The sequence below is a fragment of the Pipistrellus hanaki genome, assembly GCF_964339955.1.
Source record: "Pipistrellus hanaki genome assembly, chromosome: 15".
NCBI lineage: Eukaryota > Metazoa > Chordata > Mammalia > Chiroptera > Vespertilionidae > Pipistrellus > Pipistrellus hanaki.
In genome coordinates, this window is record NC_140517.1 from 47,730,603 (window position 1) to 47,758,361 (window position 27,759).

The window sequence follows — 27,759 nt, forward strand, 5'->3', positions numbered from 1 at the left end:
GCGGGTGGAACGAGAGGGGAATATTCAGACACTAAGGTTCTGAAAAGAATAAGCTGACACCATATCCAGAGTGTTTCACGGAAATTGCAAGAAGCTCTGAGTTCCTGTCAGCTGACGGGTTGAGCCCCATTGTCCCGCCCCCTCGTTTTCCAATAAAGCAGCTGCTGAAGCCCTCCTGCCTGAGTTACTGCACAAGAAGACAGGAACTGGCCACAGGAACGGGTCGCAGCTGGTGGTAAGTTCCAAGCCTGAGAGTTTAAACATTGTTATGAGAGCACTTGTTATGTGGCAGATACCTCCTGAGCTCTAGACTGTCCAGTAAGAATCCACTTGCCACATATAACTATTGAGTTCTTGCTAGCCTGACCTGAGAGGGGCTGCAGTCAAAAATGAATTTCATATACTCAAAAACTTAGTCTGAAAAAGGAAGACAAACTGTCTCATGGAAAATTCTCAGATTGGTTATGTTCAAATGATAGTCTATATGTGTTGAGTAAAATGAAATATATTATTAAAATTTATTTCTGTTCCTAGGATAGCTGGTTTGCACTGTGCATCAGGCGGGACCTCTCTGAGAATAGAATATCTAAGCTGAGATAGCAATATTCAGAAATAGCCAGATGCAAGAAGCTTGAATGGAAGGGCAAAGTAGGCAGAAGGAAGAGAAGATGCGAAAGCCCTGATATGGCAGTAAGTGTGGCATGTTCAAGAAATCAAAGGAATTCAGTGTGAATCCCTAACACTGTGTGAGATGATATAGGTGTGTGAGGTCTGAGGCATACACAGCCCAGATCCAGGAGAACTTGGTAAGCTTGAGATAGGTGTTTGGAAGCCATTGGAGGGTGTAGAGCAGAATAATGTCATGGTATGATTTGTGTTTATAAAAGATCATTTGGCTTATATGTAGAGAGAGAATGGTTTGAGGGAGGGGAAGAAGGCTGCATTAGAAGCAAGAATAAGCTATTTAGAAGGTAAGTGCAAATATGCAACCAGACAAGGTCTATGGACAAAGTTAATGGTGATAAAAATTGTTCCAGTTACTTGGTAGATATAATTGATTGACTTAGATGGGATGGTCATAGAAAGGGGATTCAAGGATGTGTCAGATTTAAAGGTAGAAATTTAACAACTGAGTGTTTACGTTCCAAATAAACACCGAATATTAAGAGGGACAGATTTGGGAGGATGGAAGAACTAAGAGTTTGATCTAGGCAATGTGAGGTTTGGAAGGAGAAAAAGCTAATAAATTAGCCCTTGCTGGTTTGGCTGAGTGGATAGAGCATTGGCCTGCAGTCAAGGGCATATGCCTGGTTGTGGGCTCGATACTCAGTAGGGAGTGTGCAGGAGGCAGCCGATCAATGATCCTCTCTTATCATTGGTGTTTCTATCTCTCTCTCCCCTCTCCCTTCCTCTCCGAAATCAATAAAAAAAATATTTTTAAAATAATAAAGCTAGTAAATTGGTATGAGGTGAGGCAGTCTATTGAGCTATAAAGACAACCAGGAGTGTGTTATAGGTACATTTTATCATCTAAAGGCATATGGAAATGTGGTTTAAGGAGGAAAGGATTTACGGCATCCTATATCACTGAGATATCAGGATAAGAACTGAGAAGGCACCACTGGAGCAGTGACATGGAGGCCGTAGGCCTTCTTACGGAAATCACAGACTAAGGAGTGCTCAGGACCTAAGTCAGTTTTCAGAAGTTTAGGAGAAAAGCTGAGGTGACAAAATTCACTGAAAGAATTTTCTTGAGAGCACAGGGCCGAAGCTGGAAAGAACATGGGCCAAAGGCAGTTGCTTTGTGAAGGAAGGGGATATGACCGTGTTTGTGTCCTATGATGATTTAGTAGAAAGAAAATCTTGGCCATACTTTGGCAGAAAAGAACAGTGATACTGCTGGAGGGTAATTTTTGGAAAGGTGAGACAGAGAGAGGGATCCAGAGCAAACTTGAGGAAGGAATGAACAAGAACTCTTGATTTACCCACAACATGAACTGGAATGAATAAGAACTCTATTCACTAAGACAGATGCGAGTAGATTACCAATGCAGGTAGATTGCTTGAGAGAAGGCTAAAAAGTTCATAAATAGCCGAAACCAGTTTGGCTCAGTGGATAGAGCGTCGGCCTGCGGACTGAAGGGTCCCAGGTTCAATTCAGGTCAAGGGCATGTACCTTGGTTGCGGGCACATCCCAAGTAGGGGGTGTGCAAGAGGCAGCTGATCGACGACTCTCTCTCATCGATGTTTCTGACTCTCTATCCCTCTCTCTTTCTCTCTGTAAAAAAAAAAAAAAAAAAAAAAAATCAATAAAATATATATTTTTTTAAAGTTCATAAATAATTACTAGCATAGTCTTATTAAAATATAAGGCAAGGGCATTAGATGGAGCAGGAATCAGAACGTTAAGAAGTTCTAGGAGAAAGCAGAACTGAAACAATTACTTCAAAGTATTAAAATGGGAACATGATGAAGAAATAGAGTAAACTAATAGGAAACTTACAAAATCTGTGGTCATAAATCCAGTTACCCTTAATAATTTAGATGCTGAAAAGGCCACTTCCTCTGCCAGGACCATGGATGATGATATTTATCAAAAGCAAGAATGGCTTCACAGGAGTTGATAAACTGTACTGTGAATGACACCGTTTATGAGTCACCAAATAGCGGCCATCATAATCCATCCGCGCACCCTCTGTGGATCATAGGCTCTCCTCCACCCTTATGGAGTGGGCTCATCATTTCACAACTTTACCTCAATGGCCTTTCCCCACCTACCATTGCACCATCATCCTTTCCTGTTGTGCCAGCGTATTTTAAACCAATGTTTTAGACATCATTGAGCACATTATAGCCCCTGGATGAACTGTGAGGCGCTGAATGAGTGGGTAGAAAGAAACTGAGCCTGTTTAAGGAATATGAGATGGGGTAAAGTTCAGAGCACATTTCTGGTGGAAGCCATCTGCCTGAGCTCAAATGCAGGTTCTATTTCTTTCTGAATGGACGTTTCAAACAATTAATGTCACCAGTTCAAGCCTTCACTTCCGCTGATGGACAGGGGCCTGGTAACACTCTTAGTTAAGTAATCAGCCTACGTGATAGAACGCATACTAGTAATTATGGGAACATGGAGAAGTGTCCTTTCCCAAAGGAACAGCTAAGAGTCTGCCAAATTTATAGTGACTAGCCACAAGGTTCAGGAGAGCGGGTATCCAGTTTGGAGAGGAAGCTCTAGTGAAGGTTGATGTTGGCCTGATGTTTTCACAGCTGATAAATTCCCATTGTTGAAATGTTTCAGGTGCAGGCAAGATGGAAGCCAACTTCTCCATCTCTCTCAATAGATCCAATGAGATGCTCCATGAATCTACTGGCTACACTGCTCTGCACATTGTCTTATGGGTGATTCAAGGGATCACCTTTGTTCTCGGCATCCTGGGCAATGGGCTTGTGATCTGGGTGGCTGGATTCCGGATGGCACGCACGGTCACCACCTTGTGTTACCTGAATCTGGCCATAGCGGATTTCTCTTTCCTGACCGCTCTGCCATTCCTCATGGTGTCAAGTATCATGAAAAACCAATGGCCTTTTGGCTGGTTCATGTGCAAGTTGATTTACACAGTAGTGGACATTAACTTGTTTGGGAGCGTCTTCCTCATTGCTTTCATTGCTCTGGACCGCTGTATTTGTGTCTTGCACCCAGTCTGGGCCCACAACCACCGCACCGTAAGTCTGGCTACAAAACTGATCCTTGTGCCCTGGATTCTTGCACTCATCCTCACCTCGCAAATTTTCATCTTCGTGACGATAGGAAATGATCCAAGAGGGAATGTGTACTGTACTTTCAACTTTGCACCGTGGGCTGACACCCCTCAAAAGTGGCTGAAGGTGGCCTCCACTGTGCTGACAGCTAGAGGGGTCATCCGGTTTGTCATTGGCTTCACTATGCCAATGTCCATTGTCGCCATCTGCTACGGGCTCATTGCTATCAAGCTCTATAAAAAAGGCATGATTAACTCCAGCCGTTCCTCAAAGGTTCTCACCGCTGTTGTGGTTTCCTTCTTTGTTTGTTGGTTCCCCTTTCAACTGGTTGCCCTTCTGACCACAGTTTGGATCAGAGAGATATTGCTCGGAAGAATGTACAAAGCCCTTGATGTCCTGACTAGCCTACTGGAAGCCTTGGCCTTCTTCAACAGCTGCCTCAACCCAATGCTCTATGTCTTCATTGGCCAAGACTTCCGAAGGACACTGATCCACTCTCTGCCTGCCAGCCTGGAGAGGGCCATGACCGAGGACTCGGCCCCAGCCAGTGATACAACCAACAAATCTGCTTCGCCTCCTATAGAGGCTGAGTTACAGGCCATGTGAGGGGATCGGGGGGGGGGGGGGAGGCATTTTCAAGCTCTGCCTGTTCCTCCCCTGATCCTGATTCCAGCTTCAAGTTACCTTGGATCACGATGAGCCACACTCATCATGAAAACCACTTTGGTGCCCTCAGAATGGTGGGAAGAAATGGACTTATGGGTCTTATCTCTGTCATTTCTGGCTTTGGCACCACAGCATATACCCCGGGGTCAGTGGAGGTGGGAAAAGAAGGATGGGGAATCTATAAAGCTTAGACGAGAGAGTATATTAAGGGGACAACTTTGGTACTTCACCGTTTAGTAAGGTGTTTGCTATGGCTGTTTTGTAAGCTTTTCTTATCAGACTACAGAATGCTTCTTCTATACCCAGCTCATAATATCAAATCATGAATCGCTACTGCATCGTATCAAATGCATTTCTGAATATGTTCAGATGATCATGTTATATTTTCCTTTCATTTACATCATACATTGTATTCATTTTTTATTATATTCTTATTGATTTCAGAGAGGAAGGGAGAGAGAGGTAAGAAACATCAATGATGCAAGAGAATCATTGACTGGGGATTGAGCCCACAACCCAGGCATGTACCCTGACTGGGAATCAAACCATAACCTCCTGCCTCATAGGTCGACACTCAACCACTGAGCTTTGCTGGCTCAGCGATTATATTCATTTTTGAATGTTAAAGTACCCTTGTATTCCTAGAATAAGCCAGAGTTGCTCATGAGGTATTTTATATATTTCTAATAAATCTTACTTGACTAGTTTGGAATTCTGCATTTATGTTTATGTAAAAATAGGTCTGTTCTTTTGCTTCCCTCTAATGTCTGTGTCATTACTGACACAGATTTTACATCAACTGATAATGGCCTCCTGGGAAGAGCTGGGAAGTGATTCCCTGATTCTTTTCTCTGGTGTTCTATGTTTATAAATGTTTAGAGAAATTTACCAGTGAAGCCAGTTGGGTTTTGAGTTTTCTTTATGAGAAGGCTTTTTAATAACAGGATCTATTACTTGAATAGTGGTTAGAATCTCCAGATTTTTCTGTTCCTGTCAGAGTTAATCAACTGTGTCTTTTAAGAAAGTTAGCATTTCATACAAACTATCAAATGTATTTGGCATGAAGCAGTATAACTATTTTTTAAATATATTTTATTGATTTTTTTTACAGAGAGGAGGAGAGGGGGATAAGAGAGTTAAAAACATCCATGAGAAAGAATCATCGATCAGCTGCCTCTTGCACACCCCGTACTGGGGATGTGCCCATAACCAAGGTACATGCCCTTGACTGGAATCGAACCTGGGACCCTTCAGTCCACAGGCCAATGCTCTATCCACTGAGCCAAACCGATTTCGGCAAAGCAGTATAACTATTTACAGTACTTGGTATGGCCTCCTCTACATAATAAGAATAAAAGCTCTCTTGAGGGCAGGAATCTGGTCTGTACTGTTCTCTAATGAATCATTATGCCCAACATGTAAAATTGTACGTACCTAATATGTGATAGGTACTTAATATGTAGTTATTGTATTAATGAAGCAATAAACAGTATCATGCAGATGTCAAGTGAGAATCTTTATGTCCAATTAAAATTATCTCCACACTCATGTCTTGAATTGAGCCATGTCCAGTGAATTCTTATCCCCATGCCCACAATTTTTACAAATCCTCATTCTGTTTGTTTTTATGACCGCCTCAGATTTTGACTTTCTATTTCAAATAAAGTACTCTGGCTATTGACTGATGGCTGTGTTTTGAAATAAATCAATCCATAATGGTACTGAGTCTCTTTTCTTGCTTTCTTCAAATAATCACTCACATATTGCCCTTTGTGTAAAATATTTTTCTGACTTATTGTTAAAAAAAAAAAAGTATTCAAAATTTGTGTTAGGTAGTCTTCTTATAAAAAAAATCCTTCACCCAGGATATTACACTTTGGGTTGTGGACACACAAGGCAATATACAGAGGCTGTGTTATAGAACTGTGTACCTGAAATTTATGTTATTAACCTGTTACCCAATCAATTTAATTTTTAAACATCCTTCACTCATCCACTGCTTCACTCAGTCACTTTTTCCCTTTCCTTCATGTCACCCCTAAAAGCCCACCTAAGATGTGGCCCACAGAAAATAAGAAACAAGAAATTCAAGAGGGCAAAGCCAACAGCCATAAAGGATGACATACATCCTCTAGATCGGAGAACTAAATAATAACCCTCCTGCCCTGACCGATTTGGCTCAGTGGATAGAGCTTCAGCCTGCAGACTGAAGGGTCCCAGGTTCGATTCTGGTCAAGGGCATGTACCTTGGTTTGGGACACATCCCAGGTTGGGGGTGTGCAGGAGGCAGCTGGTCGATGATTCTCTCTCATGGATGTTTCTAAGTCTCTATCCCTCTCTCTTCCTCTCTGAAAAAATCAATAAAATATATATATATTTTTTAAAGTTTCTGTTTAAAAAAAAAAAAAAAAGAGTTCCATCAAATTTAGCTCCTTTTTCCTAATACCAGGAGGGCTTCTGAGCTTCAGGCTGCCTGAAGCAGAGCAACCCATTCATGTGGACACTGCAATTCTCTACATTTGCACTTAGTAGGACAGGGAGCAGACTGGTCAAAGGCAGCGTCGCAAACACTCCTTGCGGACTGGCTTTGGTGTGTCCAGGGCTAATGAAAACGAACTCATCAGAGACCGAGCTCCACCTTGTGGCTAAAACACAAAGCAAGGACATGGGAGTCTTGCCTCAGCCTCAGCTTCATGACCTCATTGGGAGAGAACCTCTAGGAATGCTTGATTCACTTCCCTGTGAGCCACCCCAGAGTGGTTCCTATGAGCCTCCCAATAGAATCTGTACTTTTAAATATATATATATTTTATTAATTTTGAAGAGGGAGGGATAGAAACATCAATGATGAGAGAGAATCACTGATTGGCTGCCTCCTGCACACCCCTTCCTGAGGATCAAGCCTGCAACCCAGGCATATGCCCTTGGCCGGAATCGAACCTAGGACCCTTCAGTCCACAGATCGATGCTCTATCCACTGAGCTAAACCGGCTAGGGCAATAGAAACTGTACTTTTTAATCCAGGAAGTCCCTTTCAGCTGAGAACATACAGGAAGAGTCTGGAGATCCTTCCTGTTACCACTGCTACTAGATCAAGAAAATCCAAGAAAAGTGTCAATAATCCCTAATTTGAGACGCTGAGGATTGGCCAAAGGTATTTTCCCCTCACATTCCCATCTCAGGCCTCACCCAGCTCCACACACCATCGAGGTACCTGTTTCCCACATATCGATCTACAACCAATACTAAAGCAGGATTGCTTGGGGAGTGTTTTTTAAATGTGGGTGAGGTTCGCCAATGATACATCTGAGAAGGGGTTGATATCAAAAAAAAATATAAAGAACTTATAAGACTCAACACAAAAAAAAAACACACACATACAAACAAACCAATTAAAAAATGGGCAAAGGCCTGGAACTCAGCAACCGGCTGGTGCAGGCCATCCAGGCCACAGCCAAGACGGTGTATGACATCCTGTCCCCAGCGGCCCCCATCACCCGCACCCTGCAGGACAAGCGCGCAGTGCCTTTTGACCCAGCAATTCCACTTCTTGGTATATATCCTAAGAATCTCGAAACACCAATCAGAAAGTATGAATTTTTGTGTGGAATGTATATAAACTTAAAAAATCACATGAATTTCTTTGTTGAATAATTGTATACAAAATTTTACAAAACTTTCGGCATAGCCGAAACCGGTTTGGCTCAGTGGATAGAGCGTCAGCCTGCGGATTGAAGGGTCCCAGGTTCAATTCCAGTCAAAGGCATGTACATTGGTTGTGGGCACATCCCCGGTGGGGGGTGTGCAGGAGGCAGCTGGTCGATGTTTCTCTCTCATCGATGTTTCTGGCTCTCTATCCCTCTCCCTTTCTCTTTGTAAAGAATCAATAAAATATATATATATTTTTTTTTTTAAAAAAAGAAAAAACTTTCAACATAGTTTAGACATTAAATAAGACAAACCAAATCCTATACCTCCTGAAGCAATGCATGAGGACACCGTATCATTCATGTAGCATTTCTGCCAAAAATGCATAACCAATCATTAGGAGACATCAAACTGAAATTGAAGGACATTCTATATAATAAGTAAACTTTGCTCTGCAAATGGCAAAGTCATAAAGGACAAAGATAAGAACTATTCCACATTAAAGGGATATAAAGAAATATGACAATGTGTATCATTTTGAATCCAGAGTGGCTTTTTATTATAAAAGATATTAGAGAATTGACAAACTTTGAATAAAACCTCTAAATTAGATAACATGGATGAGAGAGAATCATTGGATCAGCTGCCTCTTGCACACCCCCTACTGGGGATGTGCCCGCAACCAAGGTACATGCCCTTGACCGAAATCAAACCTGGGACCTTTCAGTCCGCAGGCCAACGCTCTATACACTGAGCCAAACCAGTTTTCGGCCATGCTCATAACTTTTAATAAAATTTCCTCACATTTATTATGCACATATAATTTACTCTAGTATAAATTCTGATCTGATGCATCTGAAATCTGATTCCACAATGAAAATATTGTAACCTATCTGTCTTGTATATAGCTTCTTTCCTGTGCTTTTCTCGGATATAAAATAAAGTACACTTCTGGCACGGCTGGTATGGCTCAATGGTTGAGCGTTGAACTATGAACCAGGAGGTCACAGTTCGATTGCCAGTCAGGGCACACGTCCTGATCTCGGGCTTTATTCCCAGTGTGAGGCATGCAGGAGGCAGCCAACGAATGATGCTCTCTCCTCATTGATGTTTCTCTCTCCCACTCCCTTCCTCTCCGAGTTTGCTGCTGGACCACTGGCTGGCTGCGGGGGCGTGGCCTTCGGGCACATCTTCCAAGATGGCCGCCCCCGTTCTGACTTCACGAGGGGAGCGGCAGCCATCTTACGCACTAAGTCGGGGGGAGGGGAAGGGAGAGAATCCCGTGCTTTGGAAAGAAGCCCCCCTTTTCCTCAAACGGCCACTGCTGAACAAGAAAGGGGGCCTGACACGGCGCGTGACCGGAAGCGGAAGGAGGTTGGGAATTCTTTGAAACCTTCTGGGTCGCGCTGAGGTTACCGGCGAGGCCCGTTAGGAATGCTCAGACCGGGCCGTTGGTGGCGGCAGTGCTCGCTGAAGGCCGCCTGGGGGCGTTGGCTGTGGGCTGGGGTGGGGTGGGGGTGTCTGATGGTGAAGAGTTACGGGAGGGGCCGCTTGGCTGTGAGGGGCCTTGTCCAGGGAGGCGGGGGGCCATTTTGCGGCGTGAGCCTGAGGCGGCTTCGGGAACCTTCGCTGTGTCTGGCGGCTGCGAGGGGCGGCGACCACCTCAGTGCGATGGCAGATCACAGCCTGTGGACTCAAATGACCGCGATCAACCCTCACCGCCAAGCGGCCCCTCGCGCAACTCTCCACCCTCAGACGCCCCGCCCCGATCTGCGCATGCGCAGTCGCATAGCAACGCCCCGCGCACACCCAGCCGGGACCGCGGCTGCGCATGCCCGTTAGGAACCGCCGCGCCTATTGTGACGCTGTGGACAGCGGAAGTGAGTGCCCGGCTCAGGGTGAGCGGCTGTCTCCGAGCCGGCGGGGTTGTCCCCACAGCGGAGAACGCGTTCTCCAGCCCAGGAAGGGAAGACCTGTGAAAAAAGACACCGCGCTCTAGCAGGGACAAGGTAGGTAGGGGCATTGAAAAGTAATTCTAGCTGAAACCGGTTTGGCTCAGTGGATAGAGCGTCGGCCTGCGGACTGAAAGGTCCCAGGTTCGATTCCGGTCCAGGGCATGTACCTTGGTTGCGGGCACATCCCCGGTGGGGGGCGTGCAAGCGGCAGCTGGTCGGTGTTCTCTCTCGTCGACGTTTCTAGCTCTCTATCCCTCTCTCCTCTTCTATGAAAAAATCAATAAAAAAATATATTTTTTAAAAAAAAAAAAAAGAAAGAAAGAAAAGTAATTCTAGCCCTGGCCGGTTTGGCTCAGTGGTAGAGCGTCGGTCTGCGGACTGAAAGGTCCCAGGTTCGATTCCGGTCATGGGCATGTACAAGTGTAACAAATGTACATTGGTTGTGGGCACATCCCCAGTAAGGAGTGTGCAGGAGGCAGCTGGTCGATGTTTCTCTCTCATTGATGTTTCTAGCTCTCTCTCTCCCTCTCTGTAAAAAAAAAATCAATAAAATATATATTTTAAAAAAAAAGAAGAAAAAAAAATAGAGGTTTAAAAAAAAATAAAAGAGCCGAGACCGGTTTGGCTCAATGGATAGAGCGTCGGCTTGAGGACTGAAAGGTCCCGGGTTCGATTCCGGTCAAGGGCATGTACCTTGGTTGCGGGCATATCCCCAGTACGGGGTGTGCAAGAGGCAGCTGGTCGATGACACTCTCATCGCTGTTTCTAGCTCTCTATCTCTCTCCCTTCCTCTCTGTACAAAATCAATAAAATATATTTAAAAAAAAAAAAAAAAAGAAAGAAAGAAAGAAAGAAAAGTAATTCTAGCCCTGGCTGGTTTGGCTCAGTGGATAGAGCGTTGGCCTGCGGACTGAAGGGTCCCCAGTTCGATTCCCGTCAAGGGCATGTACCTTGGTTGTGGGCACATCCCCAGTGGGGGGTGTGCAGGAGGCAGCTGATGGATGTTTCTCTCTCATTGATGTTTCTAACTCTCTATCCCTCTCCCTTCCTCTGTGTAAAAAATCAGTAAACATATATTTTTTAAAAAAGAGTTCAGTGAGGTGAGTGCTGAATATGTTTAATTGCTGAGAACCGACCAGACATTTCCAACGTGGCTGTGCCATTTTACATTCCCACCGGAAGTGCTTGAGGGTTCCAGTTCCCCCACATCCTCACCAACACTTGCTCTTTCCCTGGCTTTGTTATAGGCATTCTGGGGGCTGTGACGTGGTATCTCAATGGTGATTTTGATTTGCAGTTCTCTGAAGATTAATGATGTTCAACATGTTTTCTTTTTTCTGTTTCTTTTTTATTAAAGTATTTTATTGATTTTTTACAGAGAGGAAGAGAGAGGGATAGAGAATTAGAAATATTAATGAGAGAGAAATATCGATCAACTGCCTCTTGCACACCCTACACTGGGGATGTGCCCACAACCAAGGTACGTGCCCTTGACCGGAATCGAACCTGGAACCTTTCAGTCCACAGGCCAACTGTCTATCCACTGAGCCAAACCGGTTTCAGCTGAACATGTTTTCATGTGCTTATGCTGCACATAACATTGAGGTACATGTCTCTTTACTAAATATGTTTAGCATTTTTAATGACTGCATAGTATTTCATTAGATGTGTGTACTTTTACCCATTCAATTACTCCTCTACTAGGCCTAAATAATACTTTTGCATCAGCTTTGCATGCATTTGCCATTATTTCCTTTGCAAACATTTCTAGACTTGGATTTTGGATTCTAGTAATATCTCTATTGAAAGTATTCAATGCACAGTGTTAAACTGTTCCTGCAAAATATTCACAGTCATGTAACACTGTTATAAAAAGTATGTGTTTTGGAATGTTACCAATTTTCAGATAAAAATTTTGTAATCATCTGACAAATTTTTTAAATAATTTTTAATTGATTGAGAGATAGGAAGAGAGAAACATTGATTTGTTGTTCCACTTATTCATTCATTCATTGGTTGCTTCTTATTTGTGCCTAACCAGAGATTGAACCCATGACCTTGGAATTGGGATGACACTGTAACCAACTGAGCTACCCAGCCAGGCCTAAAGCTTGCTTGCTTATTTATTTATTTATTTATTTATTTATTTTTAAAATATATTTTATTGATTTTTTACAGAGAGGAAGAGAATGGAATAGAGAGTTAGAAACATCGATGAGAGAGAAACATTGATCAGCTGCCTCTGGCACATCCCCTACTGGGGATGTGCCCGCAACCCAGGACTGGAATCGAACCCGGGACCTTTCCCTCCACAGGCCGACACTCTATCCACTGAGCCAAACCGGTTTCGGCTTATTTTTTAATTAATATATTTTTGTTTCTTTCAGAGAGGAAGGGAGAGAGAGATAGAAACATCAATGATGTGAGAGAATCATTGATTGGCTGCCTCCTGCACACCCCCCACTGTGAATTGAATGAGCAATCGGGGCATCTGCTCTGACCAGGAATTAAACCGTGACCTCCTGCTTTATAGGTTGAAGCTCAACCACTGAGCCATGCTGATTGGGCTAAAACTTATTTTTGACATATGCTTACTCAAATCTCTGAAATTCTGACTGCTGATTAATCATGTTAGGAAATGTCTTATAATTTGCTTCATCTTCTCTTATTGATTATTCTCACTTGGTTCTTTATCCAGTCAGTGGGGTCTCATTTCCAGAATGGAATAGATAACAGTGCTTACACTGCTCATCCTTGCCTTGCTCTTGACTTTAGAGAAAGTATGTCTATTGTTTGACGGGACAAATGTAGGCTGGATTAGACTTTTCTCACTTGATGTTTTGACATTGCTGTTGCCGATGGGTTCTTGGAGCTGCCTCCTCCGCCATAAAGTGTCTTCTCTCTCTCTCTCTCTCTCTCTCTCTCTCTCTCTCTCTCTCTCTCTCTCTCTCTCTCTCCTCTCCCTCTCCCTCTCCCTCTCTCTCTCCCTCTCTCTCTCTCTCATATTGTCGTTGGTACTTTTTAAAGAGGTAAACTGATACAAATGCAATTTAAGTGATATTCTTTAATCGATCTTCTTTCCTCTCCAGAGATACCCACAGTCTTGAACTTGATTTATGTAATGCATGTTTTACACTGTTACAAAGTGTGTATACATCCACAAACAGTAGTCTTGCTCTGTATGCTTTAATTTTTTTTTTCTGTTTGTTTTCCTTGGTATCACATAATGATTAGTGAAATGCTTGGCTTAAGACATTTGTCTTTACACTGAAGTGTGTTTACAAAGATACATGAACACATATAATACTAAAGAAATAGGTGCCCGGATCCTTGCCTTTTTAAAAAATATATATTTTATTGATTTTTTTTACGGAGAGGAAAGGAAAGGGATGGAGAGCTAGAAACATTGATGAGAGAGAAACATCAACCAACTACCTTCTGCACACCCCCTACTGGGTATGTGCCCGCAACCAAGATACATGCCCTTGACAGGAATCGAACCCGGGACCCTTCAGTCTGCAGGACAACGCTCTTATCCACTGAGCCAAACCGGTTTTGGCCGGATCCTCGCCTTTTATATGTCTCTGTCCAATAATGTGTGAGACATGCCTTGCCATGGGGGCATCACATTATGCTGACCCAGAGGAAAAGTATACTCACAGCGAATTTACTTTTCAGCCCGCAGGCCCTGGCTTGAGGACCAGGCTCTACCAGGTGGCCTGAGGAGGAGGTCTGAGGACCTGGATGTCGTCATTTGTGGGGACACCAGCAGAGTCTACGAGTTCTCCCCAGAAATTTAGAGCAGCTCGAGAAGAGACCAGAGACACGGCGTCCATCTTCCTGGCCATTCCCCGATCACAGGAGAAAATGATTAAGGACCAGGTGACTCCTGGTGGTTTTATTCTTTCCTTCATTCTGTGATTGGTTTCTGGAGGGCTTGACAACACAGTTGAATTACATGGAGGAGTCCCATTTGTGCAGAAGGAAATTTAGCCTCTCACTTCAACCTTAAGGCAAGATAGGATGAGGAATGTATTGTTTCCGGGAGCCCCGCTAAATAACTGATGTTGGAACATGGTGTGACTGGAGCATCGTATGGGTTACACGAGCTGTCACCTTCTGTCCAATATCTCTGATGGCCTTCCCAGCCAGAGAACCGTGATGAAGACAGGCTGTTCACTGACAGGGGGGACAGCAGGCCCTTCATAGGTGGTTCCTGACACTTAGGTTTAGGACATTTTGAAATATAAATATAAATATATATTTATTAATTTCAGAGAGAAAGGGAAAGGGAGAGAGAGATAGAGAAGCATCAGTGATGAAAGAGCATCATTGATCTGCTGCCTCCTGCACACCCTACACTGAGGATCGAGTCTGCAACCCGGGCATATGTCCTTGACCAGAATCGAACCTGGGACCTTTCAGTCCGCAGGCTGACACTCTGTCCACTGAGCCAAACCAGTTAGGGCCTGCCTCATCTCTTATTACCTTTCCACCACATATGTGGTCTGTCGTTGGCCAAAACGTTGTTATGTAGCACGTGATTATATTTGAGTTTTTTGAAGGCTGCTGTTCTTAGTCTGCTCAATGACTTGAATAGTCTCCTGTTCTTTGGGCATGTTTTGGAAAAATGCTTTAGTCCTCCTAATAATAAAATGTATTTGTTGCCGAAGCCGGTTTGGCTCAGTGGTAGAGCGTCGGTCTGCGGACTGAAAGGTCCCAGGTTCTGGTCAAGGGCATGTACCTTGGTTGTGGGCACATCCCCGGTAGGGGGTGTGCAAGAGACAGCTGGTCGATGTTTCTCATTGACGTTTCTAGCTCTCTATCTCTCTCCCTTCCTCTCTGTTAAAAATCAATAAAATATATATTTTTTTAAATAAATAAATAAAATAAAATGTATTTGTTTAATAGGTAGTGACTTGCAGTTATACTGTGTGCATTTTTTTTTTTTTTCCTGGTTGATTCTGATGATGGCTATCAAGATTGACAGTAAATGTAGGAATGGAATATGTTTTAGTTACCTTGATATTAGTAGTATATGTTTAGAACCTGGCAAATATGTGCCTTTAAAAATATATATATATATGCAAATATTTCTGGTTTTAGCAAGAGGATTTAATGACTACTTATTACATAAATACTTGATTTGTAGAATGATGGTTGACTGCACAATTACAGAATAGTTTACTAGAGACTGATGTTGAATATGGATAGATTTTGCTTCTATAGCAATATAGTTAAAAAAAAAAAAAAAAAATCAAAACAGCCCTAGCTGGTTTGGCTCAGTGGATGGAGTGTTTGGCCTGCAGACTGAAGGGTCCTGGGTTCCATTCTGGTCAAGGGCACATGCCCATGTTGCAGGCTCGATCCCCAGTGTTGTGGGGGTGAGAAGGCAGCCAATCAGTGATTCTCTCTCATCAGTGATGTTTCTACCTCTCCTTCTCCCTCCTTCCCTCTCCGAAATCAATAAAAATAGATTTTTTTAAAAATCAGAACACTTGCCGGGACCGGTTTGGCTCAGCGGATAGAGTGTCGGCCTGCGAACTGAAAGGTCCCGGGTTCGATTCCGGGCAGGGACATGTACCTTGGTTGCGGGCACGTCCCCTGTGGGGGGTGTGCAAGAGGCAGTTGATCGATGATTCTCTCTCATCGATGTTTCTAACTCTCTATCCCTCTCTCTTCCTCTCTGTGAAAAATCAATAAAATATATTTAAAAAAAAAAAAATCAGAACACTTGATATACATGTAGCATGTATGGTAAAAGTGAGCAGAACAACTTTCTTCACATCCTTCTCTCTCGATAACAAGAGACACACTCCCTGGTAAACAGGCCCGTGTTGTTACAGGAACCGCTGACGCTGGAGGATGTGGCCGTGGACTTCACCCGGGAGGAGTGGCAGCTCCTGGGCCCCGAGCAGAAGGACCTGTACAGGGACGTGATGCTGGAGACCTACCGCCACCTGGTGTCCGTGGGTGAGGACAGCTCCCCTGTGTCCCTCCGAGGGTGGCCTCTGAAAGTCTGGAGTGTCTGTGATGCTCCGAAGCAGGAGATGAGTTTCAGTCCCCTCTCGGGTCCCAGGTTAGAGGGCATAAAGTCCCTAGTACAGAGAAAAGCCTTTACTTTGCTGACCCGCAGGCTGCGTAGTTCCTAAGGCCATGGTCGGCAAACTCATTAGTCAGCAGAGCCAAATATCAACAGTACAACGATTGAAATTTCTTTTTTTCTTTTTTTTTTTTATAGATTTTTATTGATTTTTTTAGAGAGGAGGGGAGAGAGATAGATTTAGAAACATCGATGAGAGAGAGTCATTGATCAGCTGCCTCTTGCACACCCCCTACTGGGGATGTGCCCGCAACCAAAGTACATGCCCTTGACCGGAATCGAACCCAGGACCCCTCAGTCCGCAGGCTGACGCTCTATCCACTGAGCCAAACTAGTTTCGGCTGAAATTTCCTTTGAGAGCCAAATTTTGAAAACTTAAACTATATAGGTATGGTGCATTGTTATTAACTTAATCAGGGTACTCCTAAGCTGGCCTTTGCTAAAAACTCAAGAGGCCAAAGAGCCCCATGTGGCTCACGAGGTGCAGTTTGCCGACCACTGTCCTGACACATTCTTCTGTGTTAGCACACCAAAGCCCGTGTCAAAGAGCCCACCGGCATCTCTTCTGTCACTTCCCGTGAACAGGGTATCCCACCAGCAAGCCAGACACGCTGTCCAGATGGGAACGAGGGGAGCCGTGGACGAGAGAAGATGCACTCCACAGAGGGATCTGCTCTGGTGAGTGAGCGAGAGTCAGCAGGGAAGGCGACCGAGGAAGTCCCGGTCTAGTCCTTCAGAGGCGTCACGGCCATGAGGTGTCTGAGGTCACGTACTCAGAGGCTCCACGATCCGCCCATGAAGGAGCTCTTTTTCTGCAGGAGTTAGAGGAACATGTCTCTTCTTGGACCTGACCCCTGTTTGTTTCATCGAGGTCTTGATCCCCCCGCCCCATGTTTATTCTTATAATTCTCAATCTCACCGCCTTCCTTCCCCCAGGAACAGTACCCGTTCCTTCATTTTCTTGCTCAGAAATTCCACCTCCGTTGCCTCTGTTCAAGGAGAGATGTGTGACGGTAGCGCTGTCTTCTGACTACAGCACCTTCCCGCCCCTTTGGATAAGGCTGTTTCCCTTCCTAACACCAGCCCCATCTTTGATTGGGGTTAGGATTTTTTTTTTCCCCCCCTTCGGTTAGGCTTATATGCATGCATGCAAGTCCTTTGGTTGATCTCACCCTCTTAACCCCACCCTCCCCTACCTTCCCTCTGAGGTTTGACAGTCTGATTGATACGTCTCTGGATCTGTTTTTGTTCATCTGTTTATGTTGTTCATTATATTCCATAAATGAGTGAGAGCATGTGATATTTATCTTTCTCTGACTGGCTTATTTTGCTTAGCATAATACTCTCCGGGTCCATCCATGCTGTTGCAAATGGTAAGAATTCCTTCTTTTTTAACCTCAGCATAGTATTCCATTGTGTAGATGAACCACAGTTTTCTAATCCACTCATCTGCTGATGGGCACTTAGGCTGTTTCCAAATCTTAGCTATGATAAATTGTGCTGCTATGAACATAGGGGTGCATCTATCCTTTCTGATTGGTGTTTCTAGTTTCTTGGGATAGTGTCCTAGAAGTGTAAAACCCAAACTCTAAATGTTACACTAAATATAAACTTGATCCCAAGCCTTCACCTTTGTCTGCACACTTTCTCAAACATGATCTCCTTCAGACCTCTGTCCTTATGTAATATTTACAACTAATGATTCCCACGTTGCTGTCTCCAGTTAAGACCTTCCTCAGGATTTCTGTATCCAGTTGAGTTCTTTGTGTCTGCATTGGATATCTAAAAGCCAACTGAAGGTTGATGTGCTTATTGTGAATTTCAATAATTCCCTTCCTCATGAAAGGGCGCTATCCACCACCCTGGCTGATGTGGTTTTGTTGGTTGGAGTGTCGGCCACACACCAAAGGGTGTCAGGTTTGATTCCCAAGTCAGAGCGCATACCTGGGTTGCCGGTTCAATCCCCGGTCAGGGTGTGTAGGGAGGCAGCCAATCAGTGTTTTTCTCTCCTCTCTCTCTCTCTCTCTCAAATCAATTTTTTAAAAATTTTAATGAAAAGGCACTACCTTATATTACCTGATTCCTCATACTTATTAATCACCCCTACGTTGAAACTATGAGCCTTATCTTTTTCTTCTCTTCTGATTATATCCTGATTTCTTCCACTGTGCTTGCCATTGCTCCCCCAAACCACTTTCCACAGTTTGTACCTGCCTTCTTTATCATTGCTTGCTGGTTCACTTTTCCCTAACCAGAATGCTCAGTGAATATAAGGACTGTTTCTATACGCTCATGACCAGCACAAGGCTTGGTACATAGTCATCATTTAATAAGGATTTATGGATGTCTGAATGTGTCCCACATCATTTTAAAACAAATATCTATCTACTATGCTTCAGTGCTAATAGTAATTTGATTTTATTATCCGAGCATGCTTTAAGAGGTTATCAGAAAGCAAGCGAATTTTTTTTTAATATATTTTATTGATTTTTTTTTTTTTTACAGAGAGGAGGGGAAAGATATAGAGAGCTAGAAACGTCAATGAGAGAGAAACATCAACCAGCTGCCTCTTGCACACCCCCTACTGGGGATGTGCCCTTGACCGGAATCGAACCTGGGACCTTCAGTCAGTCCGCAGACCGACGCTCTATCCACTGAGCCAAACTGGTTTCGGCAGAAAGCAAGCAAATTTATATTTACTCATTTAAAAGAAAAAAAAATTTTTTTTTATTGACTTCAGAGAGGAGGGGAGAGGGAGAAAGATATAGAAACATAAATGATAAGAGAATCGTTGATTGGTTGCTTCCTGCATGCTCCTTACTGGGGACTGAGCCCAGAACCTGAGTGTGTGCCCTTTTTTGTTTTTTTAATCCTTACCTGAGGATATTTTATCGTAGCCTTTTTTTTTTTTTTTTTTTTTCTTCTTTAGGGAGAGGGAAAGACAGAGAAAAATATCAATGTGAGAGAAACACATCAATTGGTTACCTCCTACAGGAGCCTGGACTAGGGACCAGTGTGGGGAGGAGCCCGAAACCAGGGTACATACCTTTGACCAGAATCAAACCCAAGACCCTTTGGTCTGCAGGCCAACGCTCTGTTCACTGAGCCAGACCAGCTAAGGCTGTATTCACTCATTTGGAATGAATTATACCTTATTTGTACAATGACTGTTTTTAGCTTTTATTTTCTTTGTTGTATTTTAACCTTGTCTAAGTGACAAACATATTTGCTTGGAGTTTCTTTAAACTGAGATCAGTGTTATCAATAAAGCATCAGTATTCACAGAGCTGTTAGTGAAATAGTATTATTCTATACCAAGTTCACGCAAAGGTTTTTTTTCTTCTCTTTTCTAGAAACCAAGAAAAATGATGGTTACCTACAGAGGCACTTGAAAACTCAAAGATGTTTAAAGAGAACAGAACAGTGCCATGAACATAATACATTTGGAAACATTGTTCATTGGAGTAAAAGTAATTTTCCTTTAAAGCAAAATCATGATACATTTGACTTGGATGGGAAAGCACTGGAATCAAATATAAGTTTGGTCAACCAGAACAGAAGCTGTGAAGTAAAGAATCCAGTTGAGGTCAATGGACACGAGAAATCTTTCCTCCATGCAAATCATGAGCAACATCATACTGAAATAAATTTTCCTGAATGTGTTAATTCTGTAAATACAAACTCCCAATCCCTCAAGGCACAAAGGACTCAGAAGATAAGTAAACCTCATGTATGCAGTGAATGCGGGAAAGACTTCATCAAGAAGTCTCGCCTTACCGATCACCAGAGAGTTCATACGGGAGAGAAACCTCATGGGTGCAGCATATGTGGGAAGGCCTTCTCCAGGAAGTTCAGGCTCACTGAACATCAGAAAACTCACATAAGAGAGAGACGGTATGAGTGCACCGCATGTGACCAAGCCTTCCCCAAAAAATCACGGCTACTCACTCACCAGAAAACCCACACAGGAGAGAAACCCTATGTTTGCGATCAATGTGGAAAAGGCTTCATCAAGAAGTCTCGGCTCGTTAATCATCAGAGAGTTCACACAGGAGAGAAGCCTCATGGGTGCAGTCTGTGTGACAAAGCCTTCTCCAGAAAGTCCAGACTCATTGAACATCAGAGAACTCACACGGGAGAGAAACCTCATGGGTGCAGTCTGTGTGACAAAACCTTCTCCAGAAAGTCCAGACTCATTGAACATCAGAGAACTCACACGGGAGAGAAACCTTACGAATGCTCGGAATGTGACAAAACCTTTCGCTGGAAATCGCAGCTCAGCTCCCATCAGAAAACTCACACAGGAGAGAAATCGTTCATATGCAGTGACTGTGGGAAAAGCTTCATCCAGAAGGGCAATCTCATTGTACATCAGCGGACTCACACGGGAGAGAAACCCTATGTGTGCAACGAATGTGGCAAAGGCTTCATCCAGAAGGGCAATCTCCTTATACATCAACGGACGCACACTGGCGAGAAGCCCTATGTGTGCACCGAGTGTGGAAAGGGCTTCAGCCAGAAAACTTGCCTTATATCGCATCAGAGATTTCACACCGGAAAGACTCCCTTTGTGTGTACGGAGTGCGGAAAGTCTTGCTCGCACAAGTCGGGCCTCATTAACCATCGGAGAATTCACACAGGGGAGAAGCCCTACACGTGCAGTGACTGTGGAAAAGCTTTCAGGGACAAGTCGTGCCTCAACAGACATCGAAGAACTCACACCGGAGAGAGACCCTACGGGTGCTCTGACTGTGGGAAAAGCTTCACCCACCTGTCATGCCTGGTGTACCATAAGGGAATGTTGCACACCAGAGAGAGATGCGTAGGTTCCATCAAGTTGGAAAACTCTTTCTCAAAGCATCACAGCTCAGCTCATTTGAGTGAGGGAGTACAGGAGAAAACCCTGGTTGATACGGGGACTGTTGAGATGCCTTCAGTGGCAGGTCAGATTTCGTTACACATCAGTGGGTTCCTAGCAGATTGGAACGTGGCCACTGTGGGACCAGCAGGTGCCAGAGGCGCAGCCTCAGCAGCTAACAGAATTGGCACAGAGAAACCTTGTGAATGCGGGGAATGTGGTAGCACCTTCAGTGACCAGTTATGTCATACGGCGTGTCTCAAAAAACACACAGGCGTAAACTGTAATACAATCAAGGCGGAAGACCCTTGAATTCAACATTCTAGCTCATTCTGTGGCTTACAAGTGTCTGCTGAGACAAGTGCGCACACAGACCGGGAGAGCCTTTCGCAGCACCATAGACCTAACCCGGGCTGCTCCATGTGTCGCGTGTCATGGGTGAGCTCCTGGCTGGTAGAAGTATAATGACCATGGGAAATCCTTTTCTGGAAATAAGACTTCAGTAGGTGGTAGAGGCTTCACGCAGGGGAGAAATTGTTGGAATTTTGAAGTCAGTGATCATAGCAGGGTTGTCTACCTCATCCACTGAGAGAGGAAACCCAAGAAGTAAAACTGGGCACACTAACTGGAACATCTTCAGCAAAATATCAGAAAATGCATGAAGCAAATAAGGCCTGTGAGAATGAAGAAGACTAGGGATTTGTGTCAAAATTCTAACATAATTATACATGAGATCATAGATACAGTGTACATTGTAGGACAATATACCTTGAATCGAACTCCTAGTTGATATGTCTGTGAGGACTCCTTAATTTAAAATGCTTTTTTAAAAAAAATTATTTTTGTTTATTTCAAAGAGGAAAGGAGAGACAGAAACATCAGTGATGAGAGAGAGCCATGGATCAGCTGCCTCCTACACGCCCCCTACTGGGGATCGAGCTCACAACCCAGGCATGTGCCCTTCACCGGAATCCAACCCCAGACCCTTCAAACTGCAGACTGTCGCTCTACCCACCTAGCCAAGCCAGCTAGGGCAGGACTCCTTAATTTAAAGGAGATTGTCTGTGTTGCACCCTCCCCCTGTTGGGGGCATGAATCTATTTTCCCACGTAGGAACATTATATGGTCAGCTCTTGCATTTCTTCTGTTCTAAATTTATTCCGTTGGTATTTTAGATGACTGAAGTCCTTCAAAAGGAAACAATACATTTAATCCTACAGTATAACAGCACGTTTGGATGAGCTAACTTTATAAGCATTACCCTGAAACAGAGCTCAAAACTCACAAATAACCTGGCAGCCAAGCTTTTGCTCAAAAGATAGTTTCCCATCCTTACGCACACCACTCAGAAAAACATTAACCATTTCCTTTTTTTATATATATATATATATATATATTTTATTGATTTTTTTACAGAAAGGAAGAGAGAGGGATAGAGAGTTAGGAATATCAATGACAGAGAAACATCAATCAGCTGCCTCTTGCACACCTCCTAATGGGGATGTGCCTGCAACCAAGGTACATGCCCTTCACTGGAATCGAACTTGGGACCCTTCAGTCCACAGACTGACACTATCCACTGAGTCAAACCAGTTAGGACTAAAAATATCTATTTATTGATTTCAGAAAAGAAGGGAGAGAGAGAGAGAGATAGAAACATCATTGATCGGCTGCCTCCTGCACGCTCCACACTGGGGATCGAGCCCACAACCTGGACATGTGCCCTGACTTGGCATCGAACTGTGACCTCCTGGTTAATAGGTTGACGCTCAACCACTGAGCCATGCCGGCTAGGCTAATGTTCTTTTAACATGGATGAGTATGCACCTGATTGTCTCTTTAGATTTCTTTTCTTTAGACATATTAAAATATTTTATTCCTTACAACATTTTAAGCCTACTTATTAAACATGTCATATTTGAATAATTATTGTCTCTGCCACGATTCTGATCCACCAAGCCTGGGAAGGCCCTTTATTAATTGTAACACTGTGTTTTATTAATCTTTATATCACCCACATATCCACATATGTATATTGTTTGGCCAATTGGTGCACATATATGATTCTTGGTTAGCTAAAGGATTTAATGGCTGTGCATTATAGAAATACCTAATTTGTTGAAGACTAAATTGTAATAGCAGAATATTCTAATAGTACTTTCCTTGTACTGCAATTTATTTATTATTTTTTTTAAACTTTTTTTTTACTTAAACTGTTTGTATTGATGCAGCCTGTATGGTGAAAATAAGCAGAATGGCCGAAACCGGTTTGGCTCAGTGGATAGAGGGTCGGCCTGTGGACTGAAGGGTCCCGGGTTCGATTCCTGTCAAGGGCATGTGCCTTGGTTGCGGGCACATCCCCAGTGGGAGGTGTGCAAGAGGCAGCTGATCGGTGATTCTCTCTCATCGATGTTTCTAACTCTCTATCCCTCTCTCTTCCTCTCTGTAAAAAATCAATAAAATATATTTTTTTAAAAAGAAAGAAAAAAATCAGAATGTCTTCCTGTACATTCCTTCTGTATGTCAATAAAAGAGGAACACTTCCAATTAAACAGGGCCGTGTGAACACAGAAATTGAAGACATGGCTTCGGACTTCACCTGGGAGGAGTGGCAGCTCTGGGCCCGATTAGGACCCGTACAGGGACGTGATGTTGAGAACTTCAGCCACCTGGTGTCAGTGGGTGAGGACGGCCCCCCTGTCACTCTGAGGGTCCCCGGTCAGTGGCCTTTCCTCTTAGCTGCTTCAGAGTCTCTGTCGTGGTCTCATGTGATGGATTCTCAGACCCCTCTCTGGCTCCAGACAAGAGTTTATCATGTTCCCTCTCCTGAGAGAACAGCCTCCGCTTTGCAGATGTGAAACTGTAGAATCCTTAAAATGTAGTGTTTTCCCATCTTGACATCCTAGCCCAGTGGTCAGCAAACTCATTAGTCAACTGAGCCAAATATCAACAGTACAATGATTGAAATTTCTTTGGAGAGCCCAATTTTTTAAACTTAAATTTATTCTAACGCCACCTCTTCAAAATAGACTCACCCAGGCCGTGGTATTTTGTGGGAAGAGCCACACTCAAGGGGCCAAAGAGCCACATGTGGCTCGTGAGCCACAGTTTGCTGACCACGGTTCTATCCCAATGTCATGTGTCAGTCTTCTCTCATTTCCTATGAACAGGGTCTCAAGCCAGCAAATCAAGCACATTCTTCAAGCTGGAAAGAGGGGAAGAACCCTGGACAAAGAAGACAAAGCCCACGGTGAACCTGCCCAGGTGAGTGGGTGACAACCAACCAGGTGGGCGGCCAGCGAGGGCATATTGTAGGCAGTCAAAGAAGGTGGCACAGTGTGAGGGTGAGGAAAGCTGAACAGCAGCTCCTCATATCTTTCTTGCCGCCTGAGACCTCTCTCTCTGGAGTTTAGAGGGAAATACACCCTTTTCTTCTGCGAGCTGATCCCATCTGATCCCTGTTTGTGTACATCTTGGATGTTTATTGTTGTTTGACAAGTACTCTTTTTTTCTTTTTTCTTTTTTTCTTTTTTTAATATATTTTATTGATTTTTTACAGAGTGGGAGAGGGATAGAGAGCTAGAAACATCGATGAGAGAGAAATACCAACCAGCTGCCTCCTGCACGCCCCACACCGGGGATGCGCCCGCAACCAAGGCATATGCCCTTGACCGGAATCGAACCCGGGACCTTTCAGTCCGCAGGGCGACGCTCTATCCACTGAGCCAAACCGGTTTCAGCTGTACTTTTTTTTTTTCTAGGTCAACTCATCTCTTGTTCATTGCCTCCGTGCCTCTTCCTATTTCCCCCACCTCCATTGCTATGAAAGTCCACCTTCCAGGCCTTGTTCCAACAGAGATCTTTGAGTTGAGCCTAGTCTTGAACTAGAGCAGTGGTTCTCAACCTTCCTAACGCCGTGACCCTTTAATACAGCTCCTCATGTTGTGGTGGCCCTTGACCATAAAATATTTTTCGTTGCTACAATACTTCATAACTGTAATTTTGCTACTGGTATGAATCATAATGTAAATATCTGTGTGTTCCAATGGTCTTAGGCTCTAAGACCACAACATGAGGAACTGTATTAGAGAGTCGCAGCATTAGAAAGGTCAAAAACCTTTCTAATAGTGATTCCCAATAGTGATTCCCAATATTTCCCAATAGTGATTCCTAACATTCAACCCCAGATGGGATGCTAAACCCACACCATAACCTGATCTCTCTGTTTATATGGTTTCTTTTTTTTTTCTTTTTCTTTTTTCTTTTTTAAATATATATCTTATTGGTTTTTATACAGAGAGGAAGGGAGAGAGAGAGAGAGAGTTAGAAACATCGATGAGAGAGAGTCATTGATCAGCTGCCTCTTGCACACCCCCTACCGGGGGCATGCCCGCAACCAAGGTACATGCCCTTGACGGGAATCGAACCCGGGACCCTTCAGTCCCCAAGCCAACGCTCTATCCATTGAGCCAAACCGGTCCCGGCGTGTTTATATGGTTTCTTAGCATCTTGCTTTAGACTAAATGTTTGCGTCCCCGATAATGTATGTTAAAATCCTAACCTCAAGGTGATGGTTTCAGAAGATGGGGCCCTGGGAGGTGATTAGGTTATGAAGGCCCTCGCCAGACACTGAACCTGCTGGCGCCTTGATCTTGGACGTCTCAGCCTCCAGAAATGTGAAAAATAAATTTGTTGTTTTGTGTTACAGTGGCCTAAACGGACTAAGAGACTTGTCTTTGCCCCTCTCTGAAATCATCCAAAGCTTCTGTTTTCCATTTCCTGCTCTGTTCTCATAATTCTTTTTTTTTTTTTAATATATATTTTATTGATTTTTTACAGAGAGGAAGGAAGAGAGATAATCAGAAACATCGATGAGAGAACATCGATCAGTCGCCTCCTGCACACCCTGCACTGGGGATGTGCCCGCAACCAAGGTACATGCCCTTGACCGGAATCGAACCCTGGACCCTTCAGTCCACAGGCCGACACTCTAGCCATTGAGCCAAACAGGCCTCGGCTGTTCTCATAATTCTTAAATCTTTCCTCTAGTCCTAGCCAGTTTGGCTCAGTGGATAGAGCATTGGCCTGTGAAATGAAGGGTCCCAGGTTTGATTCTGGTCAAGGGCACATGCCCAGGTTGTGTGCTCGATCCCCAGGGGGGGACTTGCAGGAGGCAGCCGATCCATGGTTCTCTCTCATCTTGGGTGTTTTTCTCTCTCACCCTTCCTCTCTGAAATCAATAAAAATATATTTTAAAAATAAATAAAATAAAACTAATATTATTTTTAAAAAATCTTTCTACTATTCTAATAAGTTAAGCTATTACTCTGTAAATACTCCTAAATTCCCATCTCCTGATTTGCACACTTGTCACATGTATTTTACTGTCTCCACAGACACTCGTGAATGAATGCAGACTTTTTGTTCGAGGAATGAAAATAATCTTCCCTACAAGAAAATTTCCTCCACCTTCTTTTTCTTTTCTTTTTTCTTTTTTTTAAGTTTATGGTCTTCTGACAATTTAGAAAGATGAATATTTAATAAAGTATTTTAAGAACGAGCAGTTGTGCCTGGCCGGTGTGGCTCAGTGGTTAAGCGTCGACCTAGGAATCAGGAGGTCGTTGTTTGATTTCTGGTTAGGACACATGCCCGGGTTGCAGGCTCTATCCCCAGAAGGGGGCATGCAAGAGGCAGCTAATCAATGGTTCTCTCTCATCATTGATGTTTCTCTCTCTTTCCTTTTCCCTTCCTCTCTAAAATCAATAAAAGTATTAAATAAAAAAAGAACACTATGAAGTAGGGAGTTAACAAAGAGATGGTGTGGTTGAAAGATCCAAGAGAGTCTGATTCACCAGAAATAGAACAAGAATGTCTTTCAAGAAAGATGTAGCTGTGAAACATAATCTGCAGTTGCCATTTCATGAAGTAAGATATGAACTGAGGGACAGGTATATGACAGTGTTTTCTTCCTACACAGAGTGTGTGTTGAGAAACTCAATGTCTGTCTGAATATAAAAGGACTAGGATTCTCAGGATAGGTAACAGTATGATCACCTTGGTTCAAATGGAGGAAAGTGTGGGAAATGAAGGAGGTAAAATCCCCTTAGGATACATTGTAGAAAAACCTTATTCGTATTTTTTGTTCACAGGCTTATCATTTTTTAAGAGTTGCCGCTTCAAAGATCCCATCTTCTCTGTCATGTGCTTCATTGGACATGTGATTTTCCTATCTTCTTTTCATTCCTTCTTACTATTCTGAGTGGGGTTCTTGTTCTCTTTCCTCTACCCAGTCATTCCCTTGATCCAATAAAGATGTCCTGCTAAAACACCTTGAGTCCTGCTTAGAGAACAAGAAATAGGAAAATTCAGTCGCTGTCTTATATTTACATCACAAGCCCAGGATTATTGGGTCAATTCACTCTAATATTTTAATCACCCAAATGTAGCCATCTCAATGCTTACTCTATTCTGGGCTGCAATCATTAGATAATTGAGAACAGGCAAATTTCATGACTGATTTGTTTCTTACAAGAATCACCTTGTAAAGGTGACATAGGATAGGCCAAGGGCATAAGCAAGGACAATTCTAGCATCTCACTTGAGAAGTTGGACCAACTCTTAATGGAGGAGTCAGAAGATACAGCTGACTTCCTGCTTTGGCCCGAGGCTATATTTATCAGGTACATCTTGGGAGTTATAAGGGCCTATGGGGTTGAACATCATGTGAGCAAGTAGATGAACCTGCTGTCTGTGCACAGCCCGCCTCCTCA

General features: G+C 43.6%; 2 protein-coding genes across 12 annotated transcripts; both read left to right on the forward strand.

Moving 5' to 3' along the window:
- The first annotated feature begins 187 nt into the window (after positions 1–187).
- LOC311632977 (N-formyl peptide receptor 2-like) lies at positions 188–6,146 on the forward strand. The gene is made up of 2 exons (XM_084905068.1): positions 188–235; positions 3,299–6,146. Exon 2 carries the CDS (start codon positions 3,310–3,312, stop codon positions 4,363–4,365), a length of 1,056 nt encoding a protein of 351 aa, XP_084761194.1. The 5' UTR covers positions 188–235; positions 3,299–3,309; the 3' UTR covers positions 4,366–6,146.
- A 3,214-nt stretch (positions 6,147–9,360) lies between these two features.
- ZNF613 (zinc finger protein 613) lies at positions 9,361–27,291 on the forward strand. 11 transcript variants are annotated; one of them, XR_014796964.1, is made up of 8 exons: positions 9,366–10,082; positions 13,707–13,910; positions 15,875–16,001; positions 16,717–16,809; positions 19,485–21,074; positions 23,545–23,671; positions 24,160–24,253; positions 26,386–27,286. XR_014796964.1 is itself a non-coding variant. In XM_084905951.1 (7 exons), the coding sequence occupies exons 2-7, from the start codon at positions 13,773–13,775 to the stop codon at positions 27,152–27,154; spliced, it is 2,058 nt and encodes a 685-aa protein (XP_084762077.1). In that variant the 5' UTR covers positions 9,365–10,082; positions 13,707–13,772; the 3' UTR covers positions 27,155–27,289. The 11 variants fall into 11 exon arrangements, 6 of the variants coding, with proteins under 6 accessions (XP_084762074.1, XP_084762077.1, XP_084762078.1 ...); XR_014796967.1 differs by having other exon boundaries at positions 9,367–10,082; positions 19,485–21,427; XM_084905951.1 differs by lacking the exon at positions 23,545–23,671 and having other exon boundaries at positions 9,365–10,082; positions 27,139–27,289.
- The last annotated feature ends 468 nt before the right edge of the window (positions 27,292–27,759 follow it).

Excerpts from the sequence above, each read along its gene's own strand:
- LOC311632977 (XM_084905068.1), top strand. The coding sequence starts at position 3,310 with ATGGAAGCCAACTTCTCCATCTCTCTCAATAGATCCAATGAGATGCTC.
- ZNF613 (XM_084905949.1), top strand. The coding sequence starts at position 13,773 with ATGTCGTCATTTGTGGGGACACCAGCAGAGTCTACGAGTTCTCCCCAG. Across the intron at positions 16,002-16,716 it reads CCGCCACCTGGTGTCCGTGG|GGTATCCCACCAGCAAGCCA; the intron begins GTGAGGACAGCT and ends TCCCGTGAACAG. Across the intron at positions 16,810-19,484 it reads CCACAGAGGGATCTGCTCTG|AAACCAAGAAAAATGATGGT; the intron begins GTGAGTGAGCGA and ends TCTCTTTTCTAG.